Source organism: Xenopus laevis, chromosome 3S (genome assembly GCF_017654675.1).
Source record: "Xenopus laevis strain J_2021 chromosome 3S, Xenopus_laevis_v10.1, whole genome shotgun sequence".
Lineage (NCBI taxonomy): Eukaryota > Metazoa > Chordata > Amphibia > Anura > Pipidae > Xenopus > Xenopus laevis.
The window spans coordinates 1,129,941-1,152,830 of NC_054376.1; the positions used below are offsets into that span (position 1 = coordinate 1,129,941).

At 46.3% G+C, this 22,890-nt stretch overlaps 1 protein-coding gene across 1 annotated transcript; it reads right to left on the bottom strand.

Moving 5' to 3' along the window:
* Positions 1-7,636: 7,636 nt before the first annotated feature.
* bcat1.S (branched chain amino-acid transaminase 1, cytosolic S homeolog) lies at positions 7,637-21,396 on the bottom strand. The gene is made up of 11 exons (XM_041587843.1): positions 21,202-21,396; positions 16,441-16,515; positions 14,512-14,712; positions 13,652-13,762; positions 12,085-12,204; positions 10,643-10,806; positions 10,303-10,445; positions 9,783-9,868; positions 9,447-9,587; positions 9,195-9,269; positions 7,637-8,915 (listed from the first exon to the last, which is right to left on the bottom strand). Exons 1-11 carry the CDS (start codon positions 21,379-21,381, stop codon positions 8,868-8,870), a joined length of 1,344 nt encoding a protein of 447 aa, XP_041443777.1. The 5' UTR covers positions 21,382-21,396; the 3' UTR covers positions 7,637-8,867.
* Between the last annotated feature and the right edge of the window lie 1,494 nt (positions 21,397-22,890).

The following is a 22,890-nucleotide window of genomic DNA, read 5'->3' on the forward strand; positions in this document are numbered from 1 at the left end:
AGGGTACAAATAAGCACTCACCCCAAATCTCCCCCTAACTGACCTTCAGACTGGGCCCCCTTAGCTCATAACAAGGTTACAGATATATAGAAACATTGGGGTGTCACCCTGCTATAGTTCCAGGGGTACCCAGGGTACAAATAAGCACTCACCCCAAATCTCCCCCTAACTGACCTTCAGACTGGGCCCCCTTAGCTCATAACAAGGTTACAGATATATAGAAACATTGGGGTATCACCCTGCTATAGTTCCAGGGGTACCCAGGGCACAAATAAGCACTCACCCCAAATCTCCCACTAACTGACCTTCAGACTGGGCCCCCTTAGCTCATAACAAGGTTATAGATATATAGAAACATTGGGGTAACAGTCACCCTGCTATAGTTCCAGGGGTACCCAGGGCACAAATAAGCACTCACCCCAAATCTCCCCCTAACTGACCTTCAGACTGGGCCCCTTAGCTCATAACAAGGTTACAGATATATAGAAACATTGGGGTGTCACCCTGCTATAGTTCCAGGGGTACCCAGGGTACAAATAAGCACTCACCCCAAATCTCCCCCTAACTGACCTTCAGACTGGGCCCCTTAGCTCATAACAAGGTTACAGATATATAGAAACATTGGGGTGTCACCCTGCTATAGTTCCAGGGGTACCCAGGGTACAAATAAACACCAGCTCCCCAGTCTGTGTAACATTGGGGTAGAGGGAACCTATAAACAGACTATGTGCCCCCAGCGCAGATCAGACAGGATATAGTGAAGGGCGAGTGGAATTGAGGCTGAAGGACAAGTCGGCAACGTTGAGCCAAAATCTGTGAAGTGCCACTTGGCTCAGACGTGACCCCCATCAGGTGATTATTATATTCAGTCTGATCGTCGCAGCGATGGAGTCAGAGATGATAAATGCGAGTGTTCTGGACAAATTCAGCCGCAGTCGCTTCTACCGCAATTACTGTCGGGGCGTCTCTTTTATTTTATGGTTCTGGGAACGTGACTTGGATTCGGATTGTAAGTTCTAATGGTCATTAAATCTCATTAACTCTTCCTGCACCAGGCCTGGGGGGGGGGAAGGGGGTCCCAACTCTCACTTTGTGACCCACAACTACAGAAGGGGGAACGTTAAACATTCCTTATAATGTTACTAAGGAGTAGTTGATACAGTTGCTCACAATTAAAATGATTATGGGCGGTGACGGTGGGAACCAATAAATTGGGACCCCATCGGTTCTGGACACATTGGGAAGGGGTTTGCCCCCCTGGATGTGATGATTTGCAGCAGGGGGGTAACTACAGGGGAATCAGGAGGTATAGGGGGACCCATGAGGCCCTAATTAATGAGCAATGTTAATATACATTGGAAAACAATGTGTGGATACGTTGGGGCCCTATAATGTTGTTGCTGTGGGGCCCAGTCACATCTAGTGATTCCCAGGTTGCTATTAAAATGGATCACATCCCTGGCAGTTTAACCCTCTGATGACTGAGCCGCCAGTAATAAATGAACCTCTCAACCCAAAGGCAGAGCAGCGGAATAATTCCCCCGTTCCCCCGTCAGTCGGGTCCCGTCAGACAGTTCTGGGCAGACAAGTTATGAATATGGATGTGGCCCCGGGGCCCGGATCTGTCCAGATTGTTCTTTACTCCTGTGTAATTAATGTGACTTCATTTAATTGTGTCTTTTCAGCGGAGGGAAACGTGTGGGTTTTCTGGGGGCTTGTGACATGATACATGGGGGGGCGGCATTTAATAACCTATCAGAGGCGGCTGAGTGATTGTTCCATGACACTTGCACCCCCAGCACCCGACCTTGTCCTCTCTCTGCAGTAGGAAGGGGGTCATTATCTGCCTGATTGAGGTTTTATTTAATGTTTTAATTTACACAGGGGTCAACGAGAGAGTCCCCTTACCACTCACTCCATGAGAGAGGGGGGTCTCCTATCCATTAATTCTGCAGAACTGAGACTGTCTGTGTCTTAACTGCCCCCAAATACAGCAGATCAGCTCCACCCCATGAATTATCTGTCACCCTACAGATTAGCCCCCGTAATGTTTTGTTTCTACATTCTGAGTCCAACGTCTCATAAACGAGGAATCAGTCCTAAATAACATGAGAAATACCCCCAAGTACTCTGATTCTCTGTACTTCCTGCTCCTGGGCTGTTCTCTTTCCCATGGTCAGACAGGAACCTCCCCCTGGGTAAGTGAATCCAATCTCCCCCAGTACTTACCCAGGTACAGAGCTCTGATTCTCTGTACTTCCTGCTCCTGGGCTGTTCTCTTTCCCATGGTCAGACAGGAACCTCCCCCTGGGTAAGTGAATCTCCCCAGAACTTACCCAGGTACAGAGCTCTGATTCTCTGTACTTCCTGCTTCTGGGCTGTTCTCTTTCCCATGGTCAGACAGGAACCTCCCCCTGGGTAAGTGAATCCAATCTCCCCCAGTACTTACCCAGGTACAGAGCTCTGATTCTCTGTACTTCCTGCTCCTGGGCTGTTCTCTTTCCCATGGTCAGACAGGAACCTCCCCCTGGGTAAGTGAATCCAATCTCCCCCAGTACTTACCCAGGTACAGAGCTCTGATTCTCTGTACTTCCTGCTCCTGGGCTGTTCTCTTTCCCATGGTCAGACAGGAACCTCCCCCTGGGTAAGTGAATCCAATCTCCCCCAGTACTTACCCAGGTACAGAGCTCTGATTCTCTGTACTTCCTGCTCCTGGGCTGTTCTCTTTCCCATGGTCAGACAGGAACCTCCCCCATGGTAAGTGAATCCAATCTCCCCCAGTACTTACCCAGGTACAGAGCTCTGATTCTCTGTACTTCCTGCTCCTGGGCTGTTCTCTTTCCCATGGTCAGACAGGAACCTCCCCCTGGGTAAGTGAATCCAATCTCCCCCAGTACTTACCCAGGTACAGAGCTCTGATTCTCTGTACTTCCTGCTCCTGGGCTGTTCTCTTTCCCATGGTCAGACAGGAACCTCCCCCTGGGTAAGTGAATCTCCCCCAGTACTTACCCAGGTACAGAGCTCTGATTCTCTGTACTTCCTGCTCCTGGGCTGTTCTCTTTCCCATGGTCAGACAGGAACCTCCCCCTGGGTAAGTGAATCCAATCTCCCCCAGTACTTACCCAGGCACAGAGCTCTGATTCTCTGTACTTCCTGCTCCTGGGCTGTTCTCTTTCCCATGGTCAAACAGGAACCTCCCCCTGGGTAAGTGAATCTCCCCCAGTACTTACCCAGGTACAGAGCTCTGATTCTCTGTACTTCCTGCTCCTGGGCTGTTCTCTTTCCCATGGTCAGACAGGAACCTCCCCCTGTGTAAGTGAATCCAATCTCCCCCAGTACTTACCCAGGTACAGAGCTCTGATTCTCTGTATTTCCTGCTCCTGGGCTGTTCTCTTTCCCATGGTCAGACAGGAACCTCCCCCTGGGTAAGTGAATCTCCCCCAGTACTTACCCAGGTACAGAGCTCTGATTCTCTGTACTTCCTGCTCCTGGGCTGTTCTCTTTCCCATGGTCAGACAGGAACCTCCCCCTGTGTAAGTGAATCCAATCTCCCCCAGTACTTACCCAGGTACAGAACTCTGATTCTCTGTACTTCCTGCTCCTGGGCTGTTCTCTTTCCCATGGTCAGACAGGAACCTCCCCCTGGGTAAGTGAATCCAATCTCCCCCAGTACTTACCCAGGTACAGAGCTCTGATTCTCTCTACTTCCTGCTCCTGGGCTGTTCTCTTTCCCATGGTCAGACAGGAACTTCCCCCTGGGTAAGTGAATCTCCCCCAGTACTTACCCAGGTACAGAGCTCTGATTCTCTGTACTTCCTGCTCCTGGGCTGTTCTCTTTCCCATGGTCAGACAGGAACCTCCCCCTGGGTAAGTGAATCCATTCTCCCCCAGTACTTACCCAGGTACAGAGCTCTGATTCTCTGTACTTCCTGCTCCTGGGCTGTTCTCTTTCCCATGGTCAGACAGGAACCTCCCCCTGGGTAAGTGTATTAAATCTCTCCAATACTCCCCAAATACATAGGTGCAAAGCTGACTGTCTCTACTTCCTTTGCACGGTGGAGTGTATTTCCTGGTACTCGTGTGACTGTCTCTACTTCCTTTGCATGGGGGAGTGTATTTCCTGGTACTCGTGTGACTGTCTCTACTTCCTTTGTACGGGGGAGTGTATTTCCTGGTACATGTGTGACTGTCTCTACTTCCTTTGCATGGGGGAGTGTATTTCCTGGTACTCGTGTGACTGTCTCTACTTCCTTTCCACTGGGAAGTGTATTTCCTGGTACTCGTGTGACTGTCTCTACTTCCTTTGCACAGGGGAGTGTATTTCCTGGTACTCGTGTGACTGTCTCTACTTCCTTTGCACAGGGGAGTGTATTTCCTGGTACTCGTGTGGCTGTCTCTACTTCCTTTGCACGGGGGAGTGTATTTTCTGGTACTCGTGTGACTGTCTCTACTTCCTTTGCACGGGGAAGTGTATTTCCTGGTACTCGTGTGACTGTCTCTACTTCCTTTGCACAGGGGAGTGTATTTCCTGGTACTCGAGTGACTGTCTCTACTTCCTTTGCACAGGGGAGTGTATTTCCTGGTACTCGTGTGACTGTCTCTACTTCCTTTGCACAGGGGAGTGTATTTCCTGGTACCCGTGTGACTGTCTCTACTTCCTTTGCACGGGGGAGTGTATTTCCTGGTACTCGTGTGACTGTCTCTACTTCCTTTGCATGGGGGAATGTATTTCCTGGTACTCATGTGACTGTCTCTACTTCCTTTGCACGGGGGAGTGTATTTCCTGGTACTCCTGTGACTGTCTCTACTTCCTTTGCACGGGGGAGTGTATTTCCTGGTACCCGTGTGACTGTCTCTACTTCCTTTGCACGGGGGAGTGTATTTCCTGGTACTCATGTGACTGTCTCTACTTCCTTCGCACAGGGGAGTGTATTTCCTAGTACTCGTGTGGCTGTCTCTACTTCCTTTGCACGGGGGAGTGTATTTTCTGGAACTCGTGTGACTGTCTCTACTTCCTTTGCACGGGGAAGTGTATTTCCTGGTACTCGTGTGACTGTCTCTACTTCCTTTGCACAGGGGAGTGTATTTCCTGGTACTCGAGTGACTGTCTCTACTTCCTTTGCACGGGGAAGTGTATTTCCTGGTACTCGTGTGACTGTCTCTACTTCCTTTGCACAGGGGAGTGTATTTCCTGGTACTCCTGTGACTGTCTCTAATTCCTTTGCACGGGGGAGTGTATTTCCTGGTACCCGTGTGACTGTCTCTACTTCCTTTGCACGGGGGAGTGTATTTCCTGGTACTCGTGTGACTGTCTCTACTTCCTTTGCACGGGGGAGTGTATTTCCTGGTACTCGTGTGACTGTCTCTACTTCCTTTGCACAGGGGAGTGTATTTCCTGGTACCCGTGTGACTGTCTCTACTTCCTTTGCACAGGGGAGTGTATTTCCTGGTACTCATGTGACTGTCTCTACTTCCTTTGTACGGGGGAGTGTATTTCCTGGTACTCGTGTGACTGTCTCTACTTCCTTTGCACAGGGGAGTGTATTTCCTGGTACTCATGTGACTGTCTCTACTTCCTTTGCATGGAGGAGTGTATTTCCTGGTACTCGTGTGACTGTCTCTACTTCCTTTGCACAGGGGAGTGTATTTCCTGGTACTCATGTGACTGTCTCTACTTCCTTTGCATGGAGGAGTGTATTTCCTGGTACTCATGTGACTGTCTCTACTTCCTTTGCACGGGGGAGTGTATTTCCTGGTACTCATGTGAATGTCGCCAGGTGAAGGGCAGTTTATGCGAAGCAGTGGAAGCTGTGGCACAGGAATAGTTAAACGAGAGAAAGACATGTGAATGGCAATGTATCTGCGCCAGTGACGTGGTGATGCCAATTTTCTGGGCATTTAGTGGGTTTAATAAGAGAAAAGTGATTTAAATCAATGCTCCTTGTTGTGACAAACAGACAGACAATGGGTTTGTACAGTAAGTAAAGTCAATAGAGGGAAATGAAACATTGTAACAAGGTAGAACTATCCCGAGACGTAAGGAGAAGAGTCTGACAAAGGGCACAAGCGCTGAATAAAAATAACAGATGTGGAATCACGTTGGCAGCTCCACCTGATTGGCAGGTCCATAAATGCACAATTACACACACAATGGCTTTGTTTGCAGGAGACATCTGCTGCTGAACACACCATGTGCACGTGTGTCTGAGCACACGCTAATCACCGGCCTCTTCTCCTCATCCCAAACTTCTTCCATTGTCTTTGCTTCTAATTGCTCCTGATTCTCCCCTCCTGGGAGTCTCTCCAGGGAAACATCTGTAGAACTTTCTATAATACATGGACGGGGGGGGGGGAAGAGGTCACCTGTATTGAGTCAAATGGCATCATTTGACTCATCTCAGCAGCAACTACAGTCTGTCTCTTTGTATCACTCAACAAACTGAAGAATCAGCTATTGTGTCACCAGAGACAGTGGCACCTTGTTCCACCCACCCGTGTACTATTTTCAGATCAGAATCAACTCTTTGAGATCATTAGTGATTTGTTACCATTTACCCTACTCCAACTTGTCCTACTGTCTCCATTTTGTCCTAGTGTATCCAACTTGTCCTAATGTCTCCATCTTGTATTCCTGTCTCCATCTTGCCCTACTGTCTCCATCTTGTCCTACTGTCTCCATCTTGTCCTATTGTCTCCATCTTTTCCTCTTGTCTCCATTTTGCCATATTGTTTCCATATTTTCCAACTGTCTCCATATTGCCCTACCATCTCCAACTTTTCCTACTATCTCCACATTGTCCTCCTGTCTCCATCTTGCCCTATTGTCTTCACCTTGTCCTAATGTCTCCATCTTGTCCTACTGTCTTCATCTTGTCCTACTCTCTCCATTTTGTCCAACTGTCTCCATCTTGCCCTACTGTCTCCATCTTGCCCTACTGTCTCCATCTTGCCCTACTGTCTCCATCTTGTCCTATTGTCTCCATCTTGTCCTACTGTCTCTACCTTGTCCTACTTTCTACATCTTGTCCTACTGTCTCCATCCTGCTGTACTGTCTCCATTATGCCCTAAAGACCTACTATATTTAGTGTGCCTACTAAAACACATTGGTGCTTGGATAACAGCTTAACATTCCAACTCTTTGATGGCTAATCATTTAGCTTGACAATCACTATTTTGACAGTATTAGACAAAAAACACCATAATGCTTAGTTTAGTTTACCTTTAATGCCCTATAACTTTTCAGTTAAACATTTCAGAACAAGTGGTAATAACCTTATTTATCTGCATATTCCTGTTTCTTTTTATCAGCAGGAACTGCTATGATTGTGCCAGTGAATCCTCAGCCCCCTGCTAGTGAAACAGCTCCCTCCAGTGGCCAAATCAAATATGGCTGAGTGGCGGTCAGGATTTAGCATTTCCATTGAGTGAAGTATGGAGGAGTAAGTGTCATTCCCTGTCTGTCATCTGTGAGCCCAGCCACTTGAGTGCGTTATCATGATCAGAACTTGAGGGCAGTAGAGAGTGTTCCAATGGAATCTGATCACAGGCAGTTTTCAGGCTTCGCCAGTAGAAGCAAAATGCAAAAAAGCTTGATATTGTATAAATAACAAATGCTAATGAAGGAGAAACTCTGTATATGATTAAAAATGCAGATTTATTGGAATTTGCAGATGAAGAGAAAATACAAAGAATCACAAAGAAAGTGAAAAAAGTGCAAATATTCCAGGTCACACTGTGATTCACTACTGATGATTGTACAGTGCAACTCCCTGTGAACCAGTTCAGGCTGCGATTGGTTGAACAGTAATGATTAGCCCCTCCTCTTGTGCAAAGTGCCCCAATCATCACAGAGGTAAGGGAAGGGGTTAAAGCTGCAGTTCAAGTGTCACTTTGGTACAATGATTACAATTCACTTAGACACTCATTAACCAATCAAGCATCTCCCGGTGTATGAAGTTTAAGGGCATATTAACCCAAAAAATACACTTCCCAATCTATATTGACTGGGTTTATATTTATGTGTAAATGTCAAGCTATTGACAGGAGTGTCTGTGCCTTTTTGTTCTCTGGTTCTGACTGTTGAAACAATGTAGGTATGATTTCCTTTTTATACTTGCATTAATATCTAGTGATGAGCGAATTTATTCGACAGGCATGGATTTGTGGCAAAATTCTGCACTCCTGCAAATATTTGTATGAAACTGCGGCAATAATTCACAGCAACAAAGAAAGTTGCCATAAGAAAAAATGCCCATTGACTTTAATGCATTTAGAGTGAGAAAAAATTGTCACATATAAAAAAATTTAATTTCACTATAACCCTAAACCTAACCCTAAACCTAACCCTAACCCTAAACCCAAACCTAACCTTAAACCTAACCCTGCTAGGGTTGAATGTAGAACATCGCTTGTTCCATCAAACAAAGTAGTAGTTGCATTTCCCAGGGAGACACACAAAACAGCTCCAGTGGTAACAAGGCAATGACTTACAGATTTGGAGGTTTTAGAAAAATCTTGTGCTTTACTCTATTATATATTATTATGATTGGCTGCCGTTTTCCCTGTTGGTTCTACAGCTGAACTGCAAGAATCAGTCACAGTGCTAGGAAGAGTGAATGGCTCAGAGACGTACAAGGAGTCTGTGGTACATTTTTAGGTGATAGGGTCATGTGATACATTGGCAGGCAGGGGTTGTGGGAGTTGTAGTCCAGCAATAGGTTCAGGAGTCACAGCTTTGAATTACTTCTATACACAAAACTCTTTACATAGAAATCCATTTTTTTCCTAAATCTGGGGCTTACAGGATGTCATAATTGTCACTAGAATTCTACGGGACAAAACTGCTTCTTATAGGTGCACTTTGCCTTTAAGGAGAAGGAACTTCCACCATCCAATCACTAGGCGCACGGCCGTACTGAAAAATAACAACATCTTGTCAAATAAATGATCAGATATATTAAACGTGTTATTAGCTAAATATGTAATAAATGTAATTTCCCTTCAACTTGTTTCTCTTACATTGACTGTGTGAGACATTAGTGTGTGACTCAGTAGCCAATGTAGCAATGATAATCTCTCACTACAAGGGCAGAACTTCCATGGCACAGGGAGACTTGATACTTTCCATTTCATATCATGTGACATAATGTGTCAGTAATGGGGTTGGGGTGCAAAACTGTCAATCCTTACACACCTGAATGTCAGTGAGCTCTTGCAGGAAGCGTTTCGCCATCTTGGGACCGTTCTCCATGGTCGGAATGTGAAAATCCTAATGGAAAATAAAGAAAATTACATCTAGGATGTGCCTAGAGGGAGGCAACATTCCCAGGGCCAGACTAATCTATAACCAATCAGAACTTTAGAACAGGACCAGACAAGTCATCAGGAAAGGTGCAAAAATGTGCCCCCTCAAAGAAGTTCGTTCCCCCCACTGAGCCCCACTTACCTTGTTCTTGTAGGAGACTCTGGACACTGGGCAGACAACACAGGCTGTGCCGGCACCGAACATCTCACGGACACGATTTTCATTCAATGCCAAAACCAGATCCTTCATGGTTAAATGACGCTCAGACACCTTGAATTCCCCCTGCACAAAGACACAGTGGGAGGTTATATGGCAGCTCCCACCTTACCCTCTCTGCTCAGAGCAAGCTGTGTGTGGGAGGCACAGTGGCAGCTCCCGCTGTATCTCACTGTGTGATTAGTTGCAACAAGTGTTGCTCATGGACACCCCATTCCCACTGGCCACCTACCCACTGTCCCAGTCCCACTGGCCACCTACCCACTGCTGTGCCAGATCCAGAATACTGTGCCGTGTGACCCCGGGGAGAATGATGCCATCCAGGGGTGGGGTCACCAGTTCTTCCTCTGGAAAATGAGAAAATGGGTCACTTTATTAATATTATTATTATTACATCATATATAGTGGGGAAGGGGGGTCTTGTCCTGTGAGTTTTGCTTTAGGGCAATAAGGCGCTGAGGGGAGGGGCAAATAGGGACATTCTAAGCTTGTTGTTGTGCACTGACTATTTACACATACACTGTTACACACACAAACACATTGCTACACACAGACACACACACAGGTGCAGTGCTGTAACAGACATTGTTGTTTATTGTGGATCCAAAGGCCCTAAATTCAGTGTTAGAAGGAGGAACCCACAGATATTGTTGTAGAGCAGAAGAGGTTGGGGGTCTGACAGACAAGGTAGGGGCCCTATATTATCGGGGAACCCATGGTCTGTATGTGTAGTGTGGGGGGTCCTACAGGCCAATCTCTGTGCAGGGAAGGGGGTTCCTACCTCCATTCTCATTTGTCCAGAAAATAAACAGGTTCATGGTCCCCACTTCTGTGATCTGCTCGTCCTCTCCGTACAACCAAAGCACCTGCTGACACCCGACTGCCACCGCTTCATACTGGGCAAAGATGGTGGGTCCATAATTCCTGGAACCCCACGAAGGGGAAGACATTTAATGTTCCATAACTGACAGAGAGCCGCCCCTAGGGGGCCGTAACTCATCATCATCATTTATTTATTTATATAGCAACTGATCAATAGTCCAATTATGACAATTGGGGAACATTCAGTGAAGAACCAATAGAGGCCAAATACACCCGTTATGTGCCAGAGAGACACTTACCCTCCTACTTTACAGTCACCAGTGCCCCCCATCCATGCCCTCACATATTTCGGCTCTGCCCACAGCGATACTGGATTGAACGATCCACTTGAGAAATAGGGTCCAACTGGGCAGAGAATAATGTAGAGTAAAGCTCTGGAGGGTTTCCGGACTCCCAAAGTTGGCTGCATGGGGTCAGAATATAAATCTCATGTTAAGTGCCCAGTGGCCAGCAACACCCAGGGGCTGTTCCTGCTGAATTGTGCTTAGTACAGGGAATACCTATGTACCATAGTTTTATGGGATCTCTCTGTACAGACTATGAGCAAACTTAGGGGCTGTTCCTGCTGAATTGTGCTTAGTACAGGGAATACCTATGTGCCATAGTTTTATGGGATCTCTCTGTACAGACTATGAGCAAACTTAGGGGCTGTTCCTGCTGAATTGTGCTTAGTACAGGGAATACCTATGTGCCACAGTTTTATGGGATCTCTCTGTACAGACTATGAGCAAACTTAGGGGCTGTTCCTGCTGAATTGTGCTTAGTACAGGGAATACCTATACTGCAATAGTTTTATGGGATCTCTCTGTACAGACTATGAGCAAACTTAGGGGCTGTTCCTGCTGAATTGTGCTTAGTACAGGGAATACCTATACTGCCATAGTTTTATGGGATCTCTCTGTACAGACTATGAGCAAACTTAGGGACTGTTCCTGCTGAATTGTGCTTAGTACAGGGAATACCTATGCTGCCATAGTTTTATGGGATCTCTCTGTACAGACTATGAGCAAACTTAGGGACTGTTCCTGCTGAATTGTGCTTAGTACAGAGGAATACCTATGCTGCTATAGTTTTATGGGATCTCTCTGTACAGACTATGAGCAAACTTAGGGGACTGTTCCTGCTGAATTGTGCTTAGTACAGGGAATACCTATGTACCATAGTTTTATGGGATCTCTCTGTACAGACTATGAGCAAACTTAGGGACTGTTCCTGCTGAATTGTGCTTAGTACAGGGAATACCTATGTACCATAGTTTTATGGGATCTCTCTGTACAGACTATGAGCAAACTTAGGGGGCTGTACAGAGAGTTTATGGGGATGGCAGTTCCCGCAGTGTAAGAGGGAGAGAAACAAAATAAAGGAGGGAAATCTCTATAAATCCTGTGATTGTTATTATATTATTTAGAGCTCACTCAGCAGGAACCATATAGAGGAATAATCACAGCTGGTGGTTAATGGGAGCTAATAAAATCTGCAATTGAATGGGAGCCAGGGAGTGCAATGGTGCAAATACAATAAGTCACTTGCACTGCAGAGTTACAATACGACTCCCCAACATCCTGATACAGACAGAGATGTCGCACTGACTTCGGGAAGGAGATTGTAGTTTTTTATGCCCAACACAAGGTGCTCCCTCCCAAAAATACTGCCCCTAACAGGGCAACTTGCACTCACTCACCTCTGTTCCAATGAAAGTTGGACGGATGTAGAGACTGGCGCTGCTCGAGTAGGGAACCCATTCCTTCTCCACTTCCACCAGCTTCAAGATACATTGTAGCAGCTCCTCCTTATCAAAGTCCTGGGCCCAACAGCAACACATGAAGACTCTCATTATATTCAGTAGGCGGTAGGGCAAGATGGAGATAGTAGGACAAGAAAGAGACAGTAGGACAAGAAGGAGACAGTAGGGAAAGATGGAGACAGTAGGAACAGATGGAGACAGTAGGGCAAGATGGAGACAGTAGGAACAGATGGAGACAGTAGGGCAAGATGGAGAGAGTAGGACTAGATGGAGAGAGAAGGGGCAAGATGAAGAGAGTAGGAGAAGATGGAGACATTAGGACAAGATGGAGACAGTAGAGCAAGATGGAGACAGTAGGGAAAGAAGGAGACAGTAGGGCAAGATGGAGACAGTAGGACAAGATGGAGACAGTAGAACAAGATGAAGACAGTAGGACAAGACGGAGACAGTAGGACAAGATGGAGACAGTAGGGCAAGATGGAGACAGTAGGACAAGATGGAGACAGTAGGACAAGATGGAGACAGTAGAACAAGATGAAGGAACAGTAGGAAGACGGAGACAGTAGATGGAGACAGTAGGACAAGACGGAGACAGTAGGGCAAGACAGAGACAGTAGGGCAAGACAGAGACAGTAGGACAAGACGGAGACAGTAGGGCAAGATGGAGATAGTAGGACAAGAAAGAGACAGTAGGACAAGAAGGAGACAGTAGGGAAAGATGGAGACAGTAGGAACAGATGGAGACAGTAGGGCAAGATGGAGACAGTAGGAACAGATGGAGACAGTAGGGCAAGATGGAGAGAGTAGGACTAGATGGAGAGAGAAGGGGCAAGATGAAGAGAGTAGGAGAAGATGGAGACATTAGGACAAGATGGAGACAGTAGAGCAAGATGGAGACAGTAGGGAAAGAAGGAGACAGTAGGGCAAGATGGAGACAGTAGGACAAGATGGAGACAGTAGAACAAGATGAAGACAGTAGGACAAGACGGAGACAGTAGGACAAGATGGAGACAGTAGGGCAAGATGGAGACAGTAGGACAAGATGGAGACAGTAGGACAAGATGGAGACAGTAGAACAAGATGAAGACAGTAGGACAAGACGGAGGACAGTAGGACAAGATGGAGACAGTAGGGACAAGATGGAGACAGTAGGACAAGACGGAGACAGTAGGGCAAGACAGAGACAGTAGGGCAAGACAGAGACAGTAGGACAAGACGGAGACAGTAGGGCAAGATGGAGACAGTAGAACAAGATGGAGACGTAGGACAAGATGGAGACAGAAAGGCAAGATGGAGACAGTAGGGCAAGATGGAGACCACTCAGCTGTTTCAGAATTACAAACCTCATCCTCCTCAACCAATCACTGGGGCTGTAGATTCCTTGTGCCAGCCTACTATAGAGTTAAACCCACTAAGAAACATCTCAAAGTCTAGGATCAAATGCCCCAATGTGTAGGAAACCTTTCCCAGCCCAGAAGCAGCAGCAGCATGAACAGGTACTTACTGGTAGGGTCATTCTCAGAGCTGACCGGTGCATTCTCTCCATGTTGAGTTTCGGGCGGAACAAACGAACCTTCCCATCTTCCCCACGGTAAGCCTTCAGCCCCTCGAACAGCTAAACCCCAGGGCAGAGACAAATTGCAATAAATATAAATAAGAGACTGGGGGCAGGATAGTGTCTTATTCACATACAATCAGTGTGTAAATACCCCACTCAGGGCAATAAATACTTCTCTGCAGATCTGAATGGGATCCAGTTATTCCAATCAGTCCCATCCTGCCAACATTCCTCAGATTAAAGAGGGAATGTCCCAACAAGCTCAATATTGTACAAGATCATTTTCTTTTTCTGCCTCAGTGAGGGACGATATTTCCTGGTGCACAAGTGCATTTACTTCCTTTTTGCTTTATGGCAGGGGTTCTAGGGAAACACTTATGATCACACATTTGTAGGACCAGTTACCCCTTAATCTAAACGTTTCATATACAGCAGTGCTGCAAGGCTCCCAGAACTACAATGGATTCCTGACACCCTGCACTTAGTCATATGAATCAACCTATCCCAAAAATCCTAATTTCCCTTGGTCAATCCCATCATGCCCCAAGCATTTGATGCCCAGAATGAAGGTAAAATAGATACAGCAGAAATAGCGTTTTAGGGAGTTGTAGCAAATCTGTGCCAAGCGGAGCCTTAGGGCCCCAAACAGGTTGTGCCGAGCAGATCTGGATGAACCCATCTTCATCCTCAGCCCATAAATCTGATGGGTCAGTATTGCTCTCGGCCAATAGAAAGGCGCTTTCACCCAGCCAGGAACCCCATGGACTCTTGGGGTGTCACTGAAATGGGGCCCCTGGTGCCCTTACCTGTATGGCATAGTGTAGTGCTGAGACTGCGGGGTGCAGGGAGAGGTTCTGGAAAGGCTTGATAACCGGTTGCTGCCACCCTGTCTCCTTCATCCAATCGATGCAGAGCATGTGATCCGTGAACTCGGCTCCGAAGACCAAACTGTTTGGGTCGGGTTTTTGTTTGGAAGACGAGGCCAAATCTATGATGATGTCTGAGGCCTGAAACATACAGGTCACATAATGCTCATTACTGATCTATATCTCTACAAAGGGATACCGTTTGATACAATGTTTCATATAATATAATAGTAGGATATTGCTGGGAGGTTACGGGAGTTCCCAAAATACAATAGACTTCTGAGTCACATTCCATGTAGCCGTGCCGGCCCCCTGCTGGAAATGATCCCAATATAGGCAAAGGGTAGGGTTACTACTGGCCAGTATTTCTAAAATTATGGTTCATCCCAATGTTATTAATAGGGAATAAAGATAAATATATAGGAAGGTCAGTGATCCCAATGTTATTAATAGGGAATAAAGATAAATATATAGGAAGGTCAGTGATCCCAATGTTATTAATAGGGAATAAAGATAAATATATAGGAAGGTCAGTGATCCCAATGTTATTAATAGGGAATAAAGATAAATATATAGGAAGGTCAGTGATCCCAATGTTATTAATAGGGAATAAAGATAAATATATAGGAAGGTCAGTGATCCCAATGTTATTAATAGGGAATAAAGATAAATATATAGGAAGGTGAGTGATCCCAATGTTATTAATAGGGAATAAAGATAAATATATAGGAAGGTCAGTGATATAATCCCAATGTTATTAATAGGGAATAAAGATAAATATATAGGAAGGTCAGTGATATAATCCCAATGTTATTAATAGGGGAAAAAGTAAAATATATAGGAAGGCCGGCATTTGCTCTTCAGTTTGTAATTTCAGCCAACTGGTTGCTAGGGTCCAAATTCCCCTAGCAACCATGCACTGATTTGAATAAGAGACAGGAATATGAATAGGAGAGGCCTGAATAGAAGGATGAGGAATAAAAAGTAACAATAACAATACATTTGTAGCCTTACAGAGCATTTGTTCTTTTAAATGGGGTCAGTGTCCCCTATTTGAAAGCTGGAAAGAGTCAGAAGAGGAAGGAACATAATTCAAAAACTATGAAAAAATAAACAATGAAGACCAATTGAAAAAATGCTTAGAAATGGCCATTATATAACATATTAAAAGGGAACCACCTCTTTAACATACATGTTGTGCTCTGAGGATCGGTGTTAAAGGGGAAATGCACCTAAACCGTTTTTCTTTCCCTTTTAATATCCTGCAAAGTCTGCGGCACTACAACTCCCAGCATCCTTATTCAGCCTGTCAGCGGAGAATCTTAAGAGCTGCCATAGTGCTTTTTCACTGTGATTCCTGTCTGTCCCCCCCCCAACTGGACATCCATAGGACCCTGGACCTGGTCCATCTTGGGGTCCTGCCAACTAGTTAATACTGGGGATGTCACCCTTGTTTTTAAGGTGAGCCGAGCTCATAAACTTATGATTTTATAATATTTATCCCAAACAAATCCTGAAATCCAGTCATGGGTGGGGGTCCCTCTGAAACAGAACATCCAGTGAGGGGGAAACACATTATCCTATTAACATAATCCCAAGTGCAGTTTAATATGGACTTTACAGGATGTTCTACAGGTTGCGGAGGCTTCATCGCTTCCCATGTCGCATATGAGAGTTCTGTTAAAAGGCAAGTAAGCCCTCAATATCTGAAATACAGTTTTATGTTGGCTTTTGGGTTCCTTATATAGGGAGTACAGAGAGAGAGAGAGAGAGGTGAGGGGTATGTAGGAGGGCAGGTAAGGCTCCTGACTTACAAGTGCCCAGAATATGGAACCCACCTGTACAGGTGACACTGAAATAGGGGCTCACCTTAAATGAGTCGGGAGTGACCCCTGGGTCCCCATTGCTGCAGTCGTTCCTGTTCTGGAGGCCATTTTTGTCCTTCTGTGCGGATAGAAAAAAGGAAGACATTTAGGAAAATAAAAAGGGAAACCGCAAGCCTGTGAGAGGTTTAATCAAATGGAAAACCTTGTGACCAGGAAAGACGTTTATTCTACGGGAGGTCAGATTACTGCAAACAATGGGGAGTATTTACTGTTCTGCCAGGGTGTGACTGTACCAACCCTCCTCTCCTTGTTTCACCTTCAGCCCCAACATCTCCCGAAGCCCCAAGGTCCAGCCTCGAGCTCTTGGCTGGGAGTTGTAGTTCAACAGCAGCTGGATATTCTTGCTTACAAAGCATCTTGAATTATTGGGGTTCTACCTTAAAGGGGGTCAGTAACAGGGATGCACAGAATCCAGGATTCAGTTCGGGATTCGGCCAAATCCGAATTATTCACAAGAACGGGGACTTGAGCAGGGGGCGGGGCTAATATTTCATTAATTCCGAATAATTAGGGGTTTGTCATCGCTCCACTGAAGCGTCACGTTTGGGAGAGAACATCGTGTCTAATCGCATTCCCTGTTCCACTTCACGGGATTGGGGAGATCAGATACATCTCAACGACATCATCACGTGTAATAATAATCGTCTGACCGTTTTATATGAACTGTGACACTGATCAGTGATCCGATTCAGTAGTAAAAACGACTCCTGAAACAACACAGCAGCAGTTGATTCCCCTCCTGGTCTGTGGCTACATTGTTTCAGGAGTCAGAACCAGCTGTACAGGGAGCGATGACGTTTACACATGAATATTGGGAAGTTATAGGGAAATGATACACGGGATATTTTTAAGCCCCTGGGCAAATAATGGTTGTTGGGAACCCGCTGAGGGACCCAGTGAGGATGAGTGAGGATGAGTGAGGATGAGTGAGGACTCAAGCCCTTAATAGGGAAGTAGCTTTGCCCAAGATGGTGCCAGGTACTAACTACCTTCTCATGGCATTACCGACCTATCATTGTAAGATCACAAGAAGGTAGTCAGTTCCTGGCATCTTCATTGGGGCAGGGACTGATGGGGATGTTATAGGGACCTTAGATTGTAAACTCACTGGAGCAGGGACTGATGGGAATGTGATAGGGACCTTAGATTGTAAGCTCACTGGGACAGGGACTGATGGGAATGTGATAGGGACCTTAGATTGTAAGCTCACTGGGGCAGGGACTGATGGGAATGTGATAGGGACCTTAGATTGTAAGCTCACTGGGGCAGGGACTGATGGGAATGTGATAGGGACCTTAGATTGTAAGCTCACTGGGGCAGGGACTGATGGGAATGTGATAGGGACCTTAGATTGTAAGCTCACTGGGGCAGGGACTGATGGGAATGTGATAGGGACCTTAGATTGTAAACTCACTGGGGCAGGGACTGATGGGAATGTGATAGGGACCTTAGATTGTAAGCTCACTGGGGCAGGGACTGATGGGAATGTGATAGGGACCTTAGATTGTAAACTCACTGGGGCAGGGACTGATGGGAATGTGATAGGGACCTTAGATTGTAAGCTCACTGGGGCAGGGACTGATGGGAATGTGATAGGGACCTTAGATTGTAAGCTCACTGGGGCAGGGACTGATGGGGATGTTATAGGGACCTTAGATTGTAAGCTCACTGGGGCAGGGACTGATGGGAATGTAATGGAGACCTTAGATTGTAAACTCACTGGGGCAGGGACTGATGGGGATGTTATAGGGACCTTAGATTGTAAGCTCACTGGGGCAGGGACTGATGGGAATGTGTTAGTGACCTTAGATTGTAAGCTCACTGGGGCAGGGACTGATGGGAATGTGATAGGGACCTTAGATTGTAAACTCACTGGGTCAGGGACTGATGGGAATGTGATAGAGACCTTAGATTGTAAGCTCACTGGGGCAGGGGCTGATGGGAATGTGATAGGGACCTTAGATTGTAAGCTCACTGGGGCAGGGACTGTGGGAATGTCATAGGGACCTTAGATTGTAACCTTACTGGGGCATGGACTTATGGGAATGTGATAGGGACCTTAGATTGTAAGCTCACTGGGGCAGGGACTGATGGGAATGTGATAGGGACCTTAGATTGTAAGCTCACTGGGTCAGGGACTGATGGGAATGTGATAGGGACCTTAGATTGTAAGCTCACTGGGGCAGGGACTGATGGGAATGTGATAGGCACCTTAGATTGTAAGCTCACTGGGACAGGGACTGATGGGAATGTGATAGGGACCTTAGATTGTAAGCTCACTGGGTCAGGGACTGATGGGAATGTGATAGGGACCTTAGATTGTAAGCTCACTGGGGCAGGGACTGATGGGAATGTGATAGGCACCTTAGATTGTAAGCTCACTGGGACAGGGACTGATGGGAATGTGATAGGCACCTTAGATTGTAAGCTCACTGGGACAGGGACTGATGGGAATGTGATAGGGACCTTAGATTGTAAGATCACTGGGACAGGGACTGTTGGGAATGTGATAGGGACCTTAGATTGAAAGCTCACTGAGCCGCCCCCCACACACTATCTGGCAGCAACTGAGTAAGTGAGTGGGGTCAGGACTTCATGTGACCCCAGTGCAAGTGCCGTTAGAGTCCTGGGTCCATGCTGTTTCCACAGTGATTAAAGGGGAAGCAAAAGGCACTTTGGGAATCCACTGAAATGAATTTGGTTCTGGATACTGGGGCAATAAATTAATTTTCTTCAGGAGACGAGAAAGTCTCTGTACAGACTCCCGTGTCACACGCAGCTGGTTACTGGGTCACATCATGTTCCATAGCAACAACTTGTTACACCGACCTGCACTGACCTTGTCTCTTTTGGCAGCAAAATAAGGATTTATCTGTTTGTTCAGATTTCTCTTGGGTTTAACCCATTTCTGGCTGTGGGCTGAACTAGAACACTCTGCTGCTACTATAGGCAGGGTCAGACTGGGCCCAGAGCAAATCCGGGCCACTGATCTCCGCAGAAGCCCCTTGGGGGGTCTCTGGGGTCGCAGCCCTGGTGGGCCCTGCACCTACCAGTCTGATCCTAACTATAGGGGTGGGACAGGGAGTCTGTAAATCAAGCAGTGGGTGGAGCTAAATACTCTGATGACAGTTTATAGGGGGAGGAGCAAGGAGACTGTAAATCAAACAGTGGGTGGGGCTAAAACACTCTGATGGAAACGTACAGGGGGAGGGGCAAGAAGCCTGTAAATCAAGCAGTGGGTGGAGCAATATACTCGGACAGTTTATAGGGGGAGGAGCAAGGAGCCTGTACAACAAACAGTGGGTGGCGATAAAACACTCTGATGGAAGCGTACAGGGGGAGGGGCAAAGAGACTGTAAATCAGTGGGTGGAGCTAAAAGACTGATGGAAGAGTACAGGGGGAGGGGCAAGGAGACTGTAAATCAAGCAGTGGGTGGGACTAGAAAAGTGATGGCCGTTTACAGGGGGAGTGGGAGACAGAGCAATGAAATAAAGGCGGAGCTACATGATACAGAATATCAGACATATAAGTTTTGGGTCAGTGTAGCCCAGTATCTCCCTCAAGGCCACAGTCTGGGGGGGGGGGGTGGAGACCCATTAACACTTCACTCATGGCCTTGTACTGGGGGGGGACTGTGAGACTCCCAATTAGCTGCTGCTCTGAAACCACTAACATTCCAGGGAGCAATCGACTAAATGGCAATAACTCCCAACAACCGGTTGGTCAAGTACTGCAGCCACTACTCCTGAGGAAGAGAAAAAGTCAGTCACCTTTAAAATGGCAACTCTGCAATTGGTCTTATTGTTGTTTTGGAATATTTAGGGGGGGGTCGCTAATGTGTAATGTTAGATATATATCATTTTAAGGGTCACTTGCCCCTGTTTGCGCCCCCCCTCCTTACCCAACTCAGTTCCAACTTCCTGGAATTCATGGAAAAATAGAAACAGAAATGTCTGTTACAGCTGAAATAGGGAACATTCTGGTGCCAAAACAAACAGCCCCAGATGGTGAAATTGGCATCAAACATCAGCCGTCCCCCAAGAACTGGAAGGAACCCCCAGAGTCACATTAACCCTTGTGGGAATGGTGGGCTCCGCATTTGGCTCCAGTTTGTTGTGAGTGACAGACCTGAATAGAGAGATGTTCTGCAGCAGCTCCGGTTCTGACCCACCAGATCTCAGTGTATCCAGCACTTGTGGTGGGGCTTTCTGATGAAACATGAGCTTCATTTATTCTATCCTGGCAGTGCCACCAACAATGGCAAGTGTAAGCCCCCCTATAGCAGTATATAGATAGATAGATATATATATATAACAGCACCAGGACTATACTGGGGTGTCAGGGTGAGACTGGATACAGTAGAAGTGCCAGGGTATAGGTGGTACCATGTCAGGAGTGGGGGAGGGCAATGGTGCCAGTGTAGATGTGGGTATAACGCAGTACATTCCAGTGGTGGTGGGTACAATGTCTAGGCTGGTACAGTGGGCTGACAATCAGGATACCCACACCCTTTCTTACCCACAGACAGAAGGTGCCATAATAGTCTAAAAGAGAAATAGAAATAAACTCTGATTCAGCCCAAGTCTCCTGATGATCCAACTCTGCGTCTGACAGTCTGTACAGCAGGGGGCACAGCACCAGTAACACCACTGGCAGGGGGCACAGCACCAGTAACACCACTGGCAGGGGGCACAGCACCAGTAACATGTGCAACAGAAGGAGCACAAAGAACCAGTTACTCACCTCCATGTGCAGCTCAGACTGAGGGTGGGGTCTGATCTCCAGACTGTACTTGGGTCTGACGGGACTGGGAGTTACTGCAGGGAGTTGCTTGGACCCAGAAGAGGGGGCAGGACACGTTGCAGAGACTTCAGGATCCGACTGAACTGCCCCCTCCCTTTCCTCCTTGTAAGGAGATTCCATCCCCAACAGAACCGGATACAATGTAACTTCCCAACAGAACCGGATACACTGTAACTTCTCAATAGAACCGAATACAATGTAACTTCCCCACAGAACCGGATACACTGTAACTTCTCAATAGAACCGAATACAATGTAACTTCCCAACAGAACCGGATACAATGTAACTTCCCAACAGAACCGGATACAATGTAACTTCCCAACAGAACCGGATACAATGTAACTTCCCAACAGAACCGGATACAATGTAACTTCCCAACAGAACCGGATACACTGTAACTTCCCAACAGAACTGGATACACTGTAACTTCCCAACACAACCGTATACAATGTAACTTCCCAACAGAACTGGATACACTGTAACTTCCCAACACAACCGGATACAATGTAACTTCCCAACAGAACCGGATACAATGTAACTTCCCAACAGAACCGAATACAATGTAACTTCCCAACAGAACTGGATACAATGTAACTTCCCAACAGAACCGGATACAACGTAACTTCCCAACAGAACCAGATACAATGTAACTTCCCAACAGAACCATATACACTGTAACTTCCCAACAGAACCATATACACTGTAACTTCCCAACAGAACCAGATACAACGTAACTTCCCAACAGAATCGGATACAACGTAACTTCCCAATAGAACCGGATACAACGTAACTTCCCAACAGAACCAGATACAACGTAACTTCCCAACAGAATCGGATACAACGTAACTTCCCAACAGAACCGGATACAATGTAACTTCCCAACAGAACCGGATACAACGTAACTTCCCAACAGAACCAGATACAACGTAACTTCCCAGCAGAACCGGATACAATGTAACTTCCCAACAGAACCAGATACAACGTAACTTCCCAGCAGAACCGGATACAATGTAACTTCCCAACAGAACTGGATACAATGTAACTTCCCAACAGAACCGTATACAACGTAACTTCCCAACAGAACCGTATACAATGTAATTTCCCAACAGAACCGGATACTATGTAACTTCCCAACAGAACCGGATACAATGTAACTTCCCAACAGAACCGTATACAATGTAATTTCCCAACAGAACCGGATACAACGTAACTTCCCAACAGAACCGGATACAGCGTAACTTCCCAACATAACCGTATACAATGTAATTTCCCAACAGAACCGGATACAATGTAACTTCCCAACAGAACCAGATACAATGTAACTTCCCAACAGAACCGGATACAATGAAACTTCCCAACAGAACCGTATACAATGTAATTTCCCAACAGAACCGGATACAATGTAACTTCCCAACAGAACCGGATACAATGTAACTTCTCAGCAGAACCAGATACAATATAACTTCCCAACAGAACCGTATACAATGTAATTTCCCAACAGAACCGGATACAATGTAACTTCCCAACAGAACCAGATACAATGTAACTTCCCAACAGAACCGCATACAATGAAACTTCCCAACAGAACCGTATACAATGTAATTTCCCAACAGAACCGGATACAATGTA